The 12,935-nt window shown below is 32.4% G+C and overlaps 1 protein-coding gene across 1 annotated transcript in view; it reads left to right on the forward strand.

Annotated features, from left to right (window-relative positions):
- VWDE (von Willebrand factor D and EGF domains) overlaps nucleotides 1–12,935 on the forward strand; it is a 76,650-nt gene that overhangs the window by 11,281 nt on the left and 52,434 nt on the right. Inside the window, exon 3 of the mRNA XM_063726067.1 lies at nucleotides 3,395–3,626. Within this exon, the coding sequence (XP_063582137.1) occupies nucleotides 3,395–3,626 (232 nt within the window). The remainder of the gene's footprint in view (nucleotides 1–3,394; nucleotides 3,627–12,935) is intronic.

Consider the following 12,935-nt stretch of genomic DNA (forward strand, 5'->3'; position numbering starts at 1 on the left):
TTCTTTCATTCTTATTTCATTTGACAAATACCTTTTCTTCCAAAATGCTTCAAAAAATAAGCAGAAGAAGAAACATAAAGTGTGATTTCTTGGGTTGTCCCTCAGCTATCTTGCATTACTTATCCAAGCCACTCTGAATTTCTATTGACAATTCTACTTATCCTTGGCATGATTTTCAAATGCAAGTTCCCCTAATTCATTCATAGTCCCCATTCATCTAATGATACTGTCATGAAATAGACACTATTTCTACTTATCGTACTTTGACCAGTTATCCTTTCAGTTCAACTCTTATTATTGATACCACATTTTTAGCCACATGATCTAAGGAATGAGACTAAGTCTAAATCTGTCAAAACACTAAGCCCATTAACTCAGCATCCTAAGTTATATGATTAAAATGGTAAGAAGGGTTTTAATCTGACATTTATTTTGCAGCTTATAAATTCCCTGCACTTGTGGACATTATTGCATATGTAAACTCACTAGTTCTCTCAGTGATGCTTTTAGGTAGCTAGTGTTACTTCATTATAAAGATGTGGACACAGACACTAAGCATGAGTCGCATGACCAAAGCCATGTACCTGACCTTCTCCCTTATCACAATCTTTCTCAGCTGACTGGTTTCCCAAGTGAGTTCTGCATAAATAGCTGTTCAGTTGTGATAGGTAGCTAATAGAGGCATTGTATTATTGAAGACATATGTCTGTGTCATGCTTCTCAAATTACTAAAGTGTTCATCATCACTCACAATTTTACCCTATATAATTATACACTTATTGGGTGTGAGTTCATTCTTAAAGTTGATTTTCTTTTAACCTAGATGTCATGCAGCTACCATTGGCCCCTGGAGAGAGATCGCATCATATAAGATTATGTCTTAGCAAAAGGCTTGTTTTCCTTATTGTTATTCACATTTTATAAATACTGCAGACGCAGGAATCATTTTCCTTTTTAAGCACTAATGTAAAAAGATCTCTGGAAAGACATTGAAATTTTAACAATGTTTAATTTTAATGTGTGGCATTGTGGCTAAGTCTCATTATCTCTTTTTTGTTTATTTGCTCATTAGTCACTTTTGTGACACTTCATTTGTAAGGAACTAAAAAAAAATTCAGAATTTAAAAGAAAAGTTTGAGAAAATTGGAGGAACTTCACCACATTTAAAAATATTTGTGTTTTTCTCTTAAGGCTGATTTAGCTATAATTGTTTCTAGAACCTCACACGAATGTATAGGTGAAACAGTTTCCTTGGCTGTTTTCCTGGAGATCAGCTAACCTGAGCAGGCTGTGCTCCAGGAGGAAATGTTCCCTATCCCCACCCTCTCATTCCATTTCTGTACTAAGACTTTAAAGTATTCAACCAGGAAATCAATAGATTCTTTTTCTCTACAGGTTAATACACCTGGACTTACATAAATTACTATTTGTTATGTTTTAAATAATGCTTATACATTGCATAAAGCTTAGGAAATAAAGAACAGGAATGGAACAACATTTCCTCATAATCTATCCACACAGTCATAACTATCGTTATTAACATTTTGCTATTGTTTTATCTTATTTATATTTTGTAATGTTCATGTTATATGTTCAATTGAAAAACATGCTATTCTTTTCCAGTTACAGTTATAGCATTATCATTTTCCTATTATTATAGAGTCATTTTTATAATTTTTGAAAATAATATTATGTCATACATGTATCATATTTATTTAAACCATCACCATATGTGTGGACGTTCAGGATTTTGCTATAATAAGTAATTCTGCAGTTAGCAAATGTGCATGTAATTATTGTTTTAATTTTAGTGTCTTTAGTAAGATTGATTTTTATAAGTTAAATTAGTAATGGTTAAAGTCTTTTTGAGGCTTTTGACACATATAGTTGTTCATTTAAAACATAGTGATAATTTTTAATTCCAATAGCAGTACATAAAAATACCTTTTGCAATACTGAATATTCTTATGTATTTATTAGGCATTTGTGTTTCTTTTGTGAATTACCTATTTGTACATTTTGCCCATTTGTAGTCTTAGAGTTTTTAAATGGATAATATTACATGGTTAAAATAAAATAACAAATATAGTATAATTATACATAAATATAACACAATTAATATAGTACTATTTACATATAACTTTATTATTTAACTTTAATCTTATATTTTTAAAATTATAATTCAATCATATATATCAATATTTTCTTTATGTTTTTCCTTTGCTTTTCAGCATAGAAATAATGACAAGAATTATAACCTGGCTAACGATTTTTGAGCCATTACTATGTAGAAGTTGCATTATATACATTACTTTATCTATACCTCACTATGGCACTTCCACCTATGTACTCACTATGGTGCTACTTCCACCTAATATAAAAGAGAAGGATGTTGAGTGCCTTGTCCAAGATCATGCATTTAGTAAGGGCCCTGGTTCTTCCCAAGTCATACCTAGTTTCTTCTTATTTTTCCTGGGTTATTTTTCTATTTAATTCTATTTTTCATCTGAAAAGGATTTTGATAAATGACTTCAAGTGAGGTTTAAATTTTATTATTTCTTTCTTTCTTTTTTTTTTTTTTTTCTTTTTGAGATGGAATCTCGCTCTGTCACCCCGGCTGGAGTGCAGTGGTGCGATCTCAGCTCACTGAAGCCTCCACCTCCCTGGTTCAAGCAATTCCTCTGCCTCAGCCTCCCGAGTAGCTGGGATTACAGGCGCACGCCACCACACCCGGCTAATTTTTTTGTGTTTTTGGTAGAGATGGGGTTTCACCATGTTAGCCAGGATAGTCTCGATCTCCTGACCTCAGGCAATCCGCCCACCTCAGCCTCCCAAAGTGCTGGGATTACAGGCATGCGCCACCGCACCCTGCCAAACTGTATTATTTCTAAATTACTAAACAATTTTTCCATCACCAGATTTTGAGCAATACCTTCCTTCTCCCCAATTTTATTGCCTCCTGAACTATGCATTAACTTCTTGTACATACTATTTCAAGCAATTTTGCAGGAGCTTTCCAAGATCAGTTTATCTTTGTGTTATGTGTTAACATAACTTCAGATTGACTTGTCTTATTTTAGAATGTATCAGCTATTTTAGTAAGGTATCTGAGATTTAATTTCCCTTGTTTACAATGCAAATGTAATGAATGGAATAAATGTATTAATATTTACATTGAATGTTTAATTGAATGAGTATATTAATTATGAGATGTCTACTCTTAAATTTAGTATTCTTTAAAACTACTTTTCCTTGTATAGAACAGGTGCAACTATAATTTGTTTAATGATTAATGATATTTTAAGGGTTGATTAGAATAAAATGCAAAGTTGATATATCAACAATGGATGAAAATAAATTGAATTTTCAACTTTTGTTTTCTCTGCGGCAAAAGATGAACCATTGTGGAACTCAGGCCCCCATCTGGCTGTCTCTGAGAGATTCAGAAACACTGCCATCTCCTGGGGAGATCAAGCAATTGACAGCTTGTGCAACATGGCAGTTTTTGTTCAGCACTACAAAAGACTGCTGTCTCTTTCAAATCCCAGTGTCTGTAAGAAACTGTGGGAACTTTTTTGTATACTTACTACAACCAACTCAGGGATGTATGGGCTACTGTGTGGAAGGTAAGAAAACATCAGTAATTCACATGACTGTTATTCATGGAACTCTGCCATTTGTACCATTCTCTGGGTAGGTTGTATTGAGTTAGTGCAAATCTCAGTAAGATACTCAGTCTACCATTATTGCTAGATTGAAGCTAAATTTCTGTTTACATTGGCCAAATTTCTTTAGGATTCTTTGCCAAGATTGTAAAGTCCCCCCAAATATTTGATGTGAAAGCATCAAAACAGACATCTCACATTTTTCCACTGGACATAATGATTGAGTGTGTTAAAAATTCTTTGGTTTCCTCAAGTCCATTCCTGTTTTAATTAAAGGATGAAGAAGGGTGAGTAAAAGTTATCATAAAAATATACATTTTATATTATTTCATCTTTCATTCACCAATATTTATTGAATGTTTATCCTGTGCCAGAAATTATTTAAAGCCTCAGAGTTACGGTGATGGCAAGATAAATGAGATCTCTGCCTTCATGAAACTTACATTCTAGTGGAATGCTTCAGACAATATCTAAAAATAAACTGAATATTATTCAAAGATTAAAGTAAATATCCCTAAATCCTTACTTTATAAATATATGAGTAGATAATTAAATAGAGGCAAGGAAACGAAGCGTCTTTAAAGAATTACAAATATTTGTTGCTACTACTTCACCTAAAAGATTTTGAGTAACTTCCCTTATTTTGATTGTTGGCTGCATTTGAGTTGTTTTCAAATAATTGGGTATGACAAGGAAAAAAAAATCTACTAATTTTACAGTGGAGAAACCTGGCAGACATTACATTAATCAAGTGATTGCAGTTAACTTTACTAGTGATAATGCATGTTGACATCACATGTCTCCTGATAACATGTAATAATAAGAGCACTTCTCTTTTGTAGTACTCTTCCCCCAAAAGCATAATCCTAGTCTAATAATGAGAAAGTTTATATAAACTCAAATTAAAGAACACACTAACAAAATACCTGAATAGTACTCCTCAAAAATGTCAAAATTATGAAAAACCAGGAAAGAATAAAAAACAGTCACAGACTAGAAAATGATGAATAATGCAATGGGATATCCTGATTGGGAAAACTGAAAAATTCAGATTCGTAAAATCTGAATGCAGTCTTCAGTTTATTTATTTGAGAGTGCAGTCCTAAGGTAAATCTCCTAGTTTTGACAAATATATCATGGCTTTGTGATATGTTAACATTTGTGGAAGATTGGTAAGTGCAAATTCTCTATGATTTTTGCAACCTTTTTGTGAATCTCAAACCCCAATTTAGTTACCTGGGTTCAACCATATATAGGACACTGAAAGTTCCGGGAGATACTCTTGTAGACAGTGTTATCAAAGCAGACGAACACTTGATTCAGCAACAATGATTATTATATGGGTAACACTCATGAACATTTTACTACTGAGGTTGTTAGACTCCCCAAGCCAGCCGACCCCAAATCACACAATTATAGCAAACAAGTAAAATCACTTAGTTGGTTATTATAGTAGTTAAAAGGAAACATAGTTTTAGGTTTTAATAACCCAATATATTTATATATATGTGTGTGTGTGTGTGTATACACATAAATATACATAAATATGTATATATACACATATATATACAACACCCAATCTCAAAAATTATTTTGCTCATCATAGCTGTGGAATTTAAACCAGTATTATTAGAAAAATTGATTCCTTTAAATTTCTAGCATTCTTATTCTCAGAAATCTGTCTCCTAATGTCAGCAAAAATAATAATTACAATAAGTTTTCTCCTATGGTTAATTATTTCTTTGAGTTGAAAATATTAAAATAAAACTTTTAATATTTTGCTGAGTCTGTAATGCAATCTTTTTTCTTAAAAACAATGACACACACTCCAATTTCACATTCTGTTTTTAACTACTGTTTTTTTCCAAATGACATCTAAAGTTGATGTAATATTTCATTATTGGCCATAATCTCAAAGCAAATAATGCATTATTGTCTACTTTACATGATAATAGAAACTAAGAAGAACAATGTTCTCAACATATAATTTTATTTCACTGTTTTGAAATACATACTACATTTATGGAAAATTGAATTGTTTAGATTTACTTTATCATTAACTGCAAGGCAGTAGTTCTATCTTTAAAAAAGAAATAAGACAAAATTATTGTTTATTATTATAATAAGATCAAAATAATAAACTTATAAAATGTATTAATTCAAATAGGTATTTATTGGCGGTATTCCACAAGTATAATAATAACGCACTAATCATCTCACACATATGTACTGCTGGAGTTATGCTTATTTTCTAATCAACACAGCATCTCCTTAGTACAGAGGGGTGACCAAAACAAATGTGGTCCCTGCCCACATGACACAGCGTATTCATGCAATTATAAATTGCAATTGATGAATGAAAAGATTAAAAAATGCTGTAGAAGAGAATACTGAAGGTGAGAGAGGATGAAATATATAATGAAGCGTCACCAGCGAAACGTCTAACAAAAGGGCATTGATGCTGAGAGCTGGAGGTTAAACTGTCCTTGGTCAGACAGAAAGCAAGGGGAAGAATGTCTCAAACAGCAGCTGCAGCAAGCGACAGGCCCTAAGGCAATAAGAGTATGCTGTACTCACAAGAGTGAAAGCCGGACAGAAATATTAGATCTCAATGAGTAAGGAAGAACATAACAAGATGGGGGTTTGAAAGGGCAGCAAGGCCTGATCATTTAGGGAGCCCTGTGTTTTTTTCTGTGTGCATCGAGAAGTCTATGGAGAATTATCCTGAGGGAGTGAGCTGGTAAACCTTCACATTCCGTACGCAGCTGCTGTCCAGCTAACACTGGCAGTCTGTTTACTAAGAAAGGGCAGCATCTGCTCAGTTTAGTAAAGCTAGTGGCATTCATTAGGAAGGAGAAAATCCAGAGAGATGCATCAATCTCATTGGGTGGCCAAGATAAGAGTTTTTGAAAAACTTTAAAAATATTTTTTGGCACTCTTGTCATAAAAAATATTTAATTTTTATAAATCTTCCTATAATATTACCAAATATTTGTGGAAAATTCTGTGTTTCATGGAAAAACCAATCATTTATCTATATTAGTTTAAAAAACATTGACAACTATTAAAAAAGAAAATGAAACTTTCGCACCAGGGAATAACACAAAATACAAATAATCATTTCACCAGTAATATTTTTTACACTGAATTTAAAAACATAATATTTAAGATTTGCATTTTATGACATCCCTTCCAAATTTAAAATATTTTCTGTTTTGTTAATGTCACTACCATCCACTCGATTTCCTAACCCAGAACACTCAAAAGTACCTTATAATCTCCACATTCAAGTCCTCTAAGTAATTAGGGAGAAGGAATTCTGGGAGACAATTGTTATTTTTTACTCTTAATGTCTGTTAATCAGACATATGCATGAATTATTCTCTCTGATTTGCCGATAGAAGCTTACCTTGGAATACCATTTAGAACTTAGACTGCATAGAGAGCAAACAAAAATGACAGTCACTTAATCTACTTAAGAGTTTCTTTTTCTTGCTGAACAAATATCTGGAGCAGGTGTTCTCTGCTGATGGCGATTTGGCCACTTTACAATGTCAGGCTGAGGTCTCTGAAAGTCACTAATCTTTTCCTTCATGGTGACAGGATGAAGCTCGAGTTTTAGCCTCTTTATCTGCATTTAGACAGCGTAAAAGAGGAAGTTCAAGAGGTGAAAGAGAGCTTCTGCTAACTGAAATTTACTCCCTTTTAAGGAGCTTATTTGGAAAAAGCCTTCTTATCATAACTACTTTAGAAGAATTCCTAGGATCATCTCTATCTTCGAAGGCAGTCTATGAAATGTCATTTTTTACTTGGAAGTATTGCTGTCTACAACCAATAGCCCCTATCTAGCTAGGAGTCATAATATTTAATTTTAAAATCACCAAAACAGCAAATAGTAGAGGGTAAAATTTCACTTTAATAGCATGGTCTTATGAAGACATTTTGATTCTCACAGAATTCATATATATGTGTATATATTCACACAATCTATCTATCCCTAGAGCCTTCTAGAAGTCAAGGAAAATATTAATTCAAGATCATAATTGTAATAAAAGCAATTCTAAAAAAGTTTATATATTTGAAATATTATTTATTTAGAAGACTCTATGGAAATATACACATTTGTTATATTTTTTGTATTTCTACTTAGCAAGCTAGTTAGGTCCTTATACTACATGTGAAGTGGCATCGTATCAATTAAAGTTAGCCTATGTAGCCTATGAGAAGTTAAAAATGTATACTATATCCCCTAAAGTTTCCACTAAAATAAAACAAAACACTATAGCTAATCAGCCAACAAGGGGTATAAAATGGAATCATAAAATATATTCCATATTTTTAAATGCAGATAAGAATGAAAAATGGAACAAAGCACTAATAGAATAAATAGAACACAGATAGCAACATGGTGGATTTAAACCTTACAATATTGTTAAATAATTGTGGATATTGTAAGGTGTAAGTCCACCATGTTGCTATATATATTTATATATGATTTATATATATATTAGGTTGGTACAAAGGAATATAAGGAAAATGAGTTCAAAAGTATAAGGATAGAAGAAGATATACATAGGTAACATTAATCACAAGAAACGTAGAGTGGGTTTATTAATATTAAGCATAGTAGACTCAAAAGCAAGACATATTCCTAGGAAAAACAAGGATCATTTCCTAATAATAAAATGTTCAGTTCAATAAAAGAATATGACAGTTCTAAATGATTAAACACCTAATAACAAATTCAAAATACATAAACAACACTGAGAGACCTGCAAGGACAAATAAACAAATTCGCGATTATTACTGGAGATCAATACTCATCTGCCAATAATTGATCAAGCATGTAGACACTAGAACAGCAAAAATGGAGGAGACCAAAATACTCTTTCAACCAGTTTGATCAAAATGACATGCAGAAAAGACCTCACAAAAAAGCAGCAAAGATGTTCAAGTAGATATGAAAATATTACCATGAAAAACCATATTCCAGGCCGTAAATTAAGAAAATTAGAATATCACAAAAATTGAAGTTCATTAAAATTAAAACCCACTAAGTGTCTATATTGAACAACAAGAAAAGTCACAAATTGAAGACCCTAGTTTGTGCATTAACTGATTAGAAAAAGAAGCACAAATAGACTCAGAGTAAGCAGATGAAAGAAACAGGGTAAAAATAAATGCAATAGAATATACAAAAACAAGAGAGAAAATTCAATAGAATAAAGAACTGGTTATTTCAGAGATTCAATAAAATTAATAATTCTCTAGCCAGTCTGATCAATCAAAAAGAAAAAAAAAGACAGGAATTACCAATATCAGGAATAAGAGCAGTGATACAACCACAGATTCTGTATATAATAAAAAATAGTTAATTATAAACAACTCTATGCCAATATAGTTGAAAACTGATGAAATAGACAAATTTATTAAAATGTACAGACTACACATATTCATGTAACAAAACTTGCACTTATACCTTCTAATTCTATAAAAATAAAATAAAATACACAGTCAACCAATGCTCACTCAAAAGTAAATAGATAACTTCAATGGCCCTATATCTATTAAAGGAATTATATTTCTAGTTAAAAATCTATCTCACAATGAAAACTGCATGCCCAGATGGCTTCAGTTGGGAATTTTTACAAACATTTAATGTAGAAATAATACCAATTTTACACAAACTCTTTTCAGAAAAAATGAATGGGGACTATTTCTAAACTTCTGTGGGGCTAGCATTACTCTAATACTAAAACTAGACATAGACATTAAAAGAAAACTACGTAACAATATCCTTCATGAGTATAAATGTAGATGACATGATCACCTATTTTGCAAACCTAATGGAATCTATAAAATAGCTACTGGAGGTATTAAGTGGGCTTAGCAATGTTGAATGAAAAAAAGATCAACGTTTAAAAATCATTTGTATTTTTTCATACTAGCAATTAACAATCAGAACTTTTATCTAAAAATACCAATTATAGTACCAAAAATATAAGACAGTTAGTAATAAATATGGCAAAGGATGTGTAAGACCTTTACAGTGAAAAGTACAAAACTTTGCTGAGAAAAATTATATAAACCTAAGAAAATGGACAGATAAACCTTGTTTGTGGATCAAAAGACACGATATTAAGATGTCACTTCTCCTCCAATTGACTGTAGTTCCAAAATTGTCATAATGAATATCACAACATGCTTTCTTTTAGAAATTGACAAACTCATTCTAAAACTCATATAGAAATATGGAGAACCTATAATACCTAAAACTATTTTGATAAAGAAAACACTTGGACAACTTACATTGTCTGACTTCAAACTTACTCTAAAGTTACAATAATGTAGATAATGTGGTATTTGCATGAAGATAGATAAATAAATCAACGGAAAAGAATAGAAAGCCCAGAAAAACACCGACACACACAGTAAACTGATCTTAAACACAATAATAGATCTAATTCTATAGAAAAAAGGGCTGTGTTTTTAGTTAATTGAATATTCATATGCAAAAAATAACTTTGATTCATATCATCAAAATACAATAAAGAGAAAAACCCATCTCACAATCATCAAAGGCTCAAATCTCAATTATAAAAGCTAAAAATACAAAACTTGAGAGAATACTTTCACTTTTAGGTGGAAATATTTGTGATCTTAGATTAGACAAATATTTTAAAAATATAATATCAAAATTGTGATCCGTTAGAAAATATAAATTGGACTCGATCAAAATTGTGAATTTCTACTCTTCTGCTCATTGAAAGGCACTAAAGGAAAATGAAGAGAGAAGCCATAGCTTGGGAAAAAGTATTTGCAATTCATATATCTGATGAAGAATTAGATCCAAAATACATGAGTAACTCTCAAAACCCAATAATAAGAAAACAATTTTGTAATAAGATTTGAACAGACACTTCTCCAAATAAGACATAATAATGGAAAGTTGACACATGAAACTATGCTTAACATCATTAGTCATTAGTTTAATGGTTTATATCCGCAATGAGATACCATTATATTGTACATAAAATTTAAAAAGATTGACCATACTACACGATGGCAAGGCCATGGAGCAACCAGAACTGCTGTATTCTGCTACTGGGAGTGTAAAATGGTACATTCAAACACTAGAAAATAATTAGGCAGTTTCTTAAAAAGTAAACGTATACTTCCGTATGACACAGCCATTCCATTCTTAAATATTTGCAAAGAGTAATGAATGCAAATGTTTTTAAAAAGTTTTCTACACGAATGTTCAAAGCAGCTGTATTCAAAATAGCGAAAAACCTGAAAAAACCAACAAATATCCATCAATTGGTTAATGGATAATCAAATTATGATAAGCCTGAACAATGAAATACTACTTTTCAATAAAAGAGAAAGAACTATATTTGTAGGATGGCTTCACTGTAAGAAAAAAAGAAGAAACTATTGATAAGCCAAAAACATAGTTGAATCTCAAACATATATGAGGAATGAAATTTTCTAGACATAAAGTCCATAGTGTACAATTATATTTGTATAAAGTTCTAGAAAATATAATCTCAACTGTATGACAGAGCAGATAAGATGCTGTCTACGAATGTGGAGGAGTGGCAGGCAGAAGGATTAGAAAAAGACAGAGAAACTTTTGGAGGTGATGGAAATACTGTTGTCTTGATTATGGTTAGATTTTAGTGTGTTCATATGTCAAAACATGTCATTAATTACACTTTAAATACATTCAATCAATTATACCTCAATAAAGCTATTAGAAAAGAGAGAAGGGAAGTCCCAAAGTGAAGCAAGCCACGTAGCCATCATGTCAGAGTAGAGCAAGAGCAAAGACCCCTAGGAAAGAGTTTTTCTAGCATGTTGGAGGGATGTAGATGGGGCCATTGTGTCGGAATAGGATGCATGCAATAAATATCCCTATTCTATGGACAAAAAGAGTCGCTCAGAGAAAATAGGCACTTACCCAACATCACAGGTAGTGACTAGTAAAGCTAGATTGATCTCAGGAAGCTTGCATGCTCAACGAGGATATTCTACAACCTGTTATTGATGTCTCACCAATTGCAGTTGTCTGCTCCGTGCTCTTCTCCATACCTTATACTTGTTCCTCCCTCTGCTTGAACCTCTTACAAATCTTTACTGCTTCATGATGCAGATCAAGCATCTCTTTTCTTTACAGTGTTCCTTCTGCTAACCCAAGTTACTCGTGCAGCCCAACCGTGTTCCACTACTGTGCACAGGACCTCAAATATTGCATATCTTACATGCTTTGAAACTAGATTTCCACTTGTTTGCTTCCTTTCTTGACAACTACTACTTTATGATAGTTTAATTATTGGCATATGGTTGAATCAGGAAGAAACAGAAGGTTTCAAGCAGAATGGTTTCTTTTTTTCCTTGCTAATGTTTCTAGAGATTCTTAATTGTCTAATCCTAATAAATATTTGAGCCAGGGTGCTGGCTGTATTCTACGAAAGCAATCTGGGAAAAGCAAATAGAAGGAAGAGGAAAAGATGATAAAACCCCCCAAGCACAGATGGGGCACAGTTCTAGGGAGTCCTTGGGCAAGAAAATTGTGTATTTTGGCCTCATGTTTTATAGGAATACTGCATTCTTTTATATATACATGTACATGTCTAGTAGTTAAGGTTATTTCAAATCTGTTTGGCTTGCACATAACAAAAAACAACTGAAAATAATGTAAAAGATAATCACATCTAAGGGTTTTAGGATATGTCATTGGATCTGAAGAAGAGTTACATAGGAAAGTCTCAGAAACTGTGAGAAATAGATCAACTTCCAGATATTGGCAACGGTAGTCTAGACATTCATATAGAGCTCCGTCATTAACTTGACTCAGCTTCCAACTTCGTGTCTTTTAGTTTAAATACTAAATTCTTTCAAGAAGCAATCTGATGAGCCTACCTTTGTTTAGATAGTTGCTCTTGTGCCAGTTAACTGTACTCAGAACATTGGGTTGTAAGTATTACCACCTCTGTCCTTGGCTCATTGGTGGTGTAATCCTGTAAATGAGTATGGGGAATCGATTACCAAGGAACTGGCATAAAACCAACTGTTGTATACATTTCTGGAGATTATAGTGTGTTTCACTGTTATTATAGATTTCACATATACCCTGTAAATCTCCCACATGCATAGTCCCCCAACCCCATTGTCGACGTCCCCCACCAGAGTGCTACATTTGTTGTAATTGATGACCTACATTGACACACCATTATCACCTAGTCTATGGTTTACATTACGGTTCAC

This window comes from Pongo abelii, chromosome 6, assembly GCF_028885655.2.
Source record: "Pongo abelii isolate AG06213 chromosome 6, NHGRI_mPonAbe1-v2.0_pri, whole genome shotgun sequence".
NCBI classification, from domain to species: domain Eukaryota; kingdom Metazoa; phylum Chordata; class Mammalia; order Primates; family Hominidae; genus Pongo; species Pongo abelii.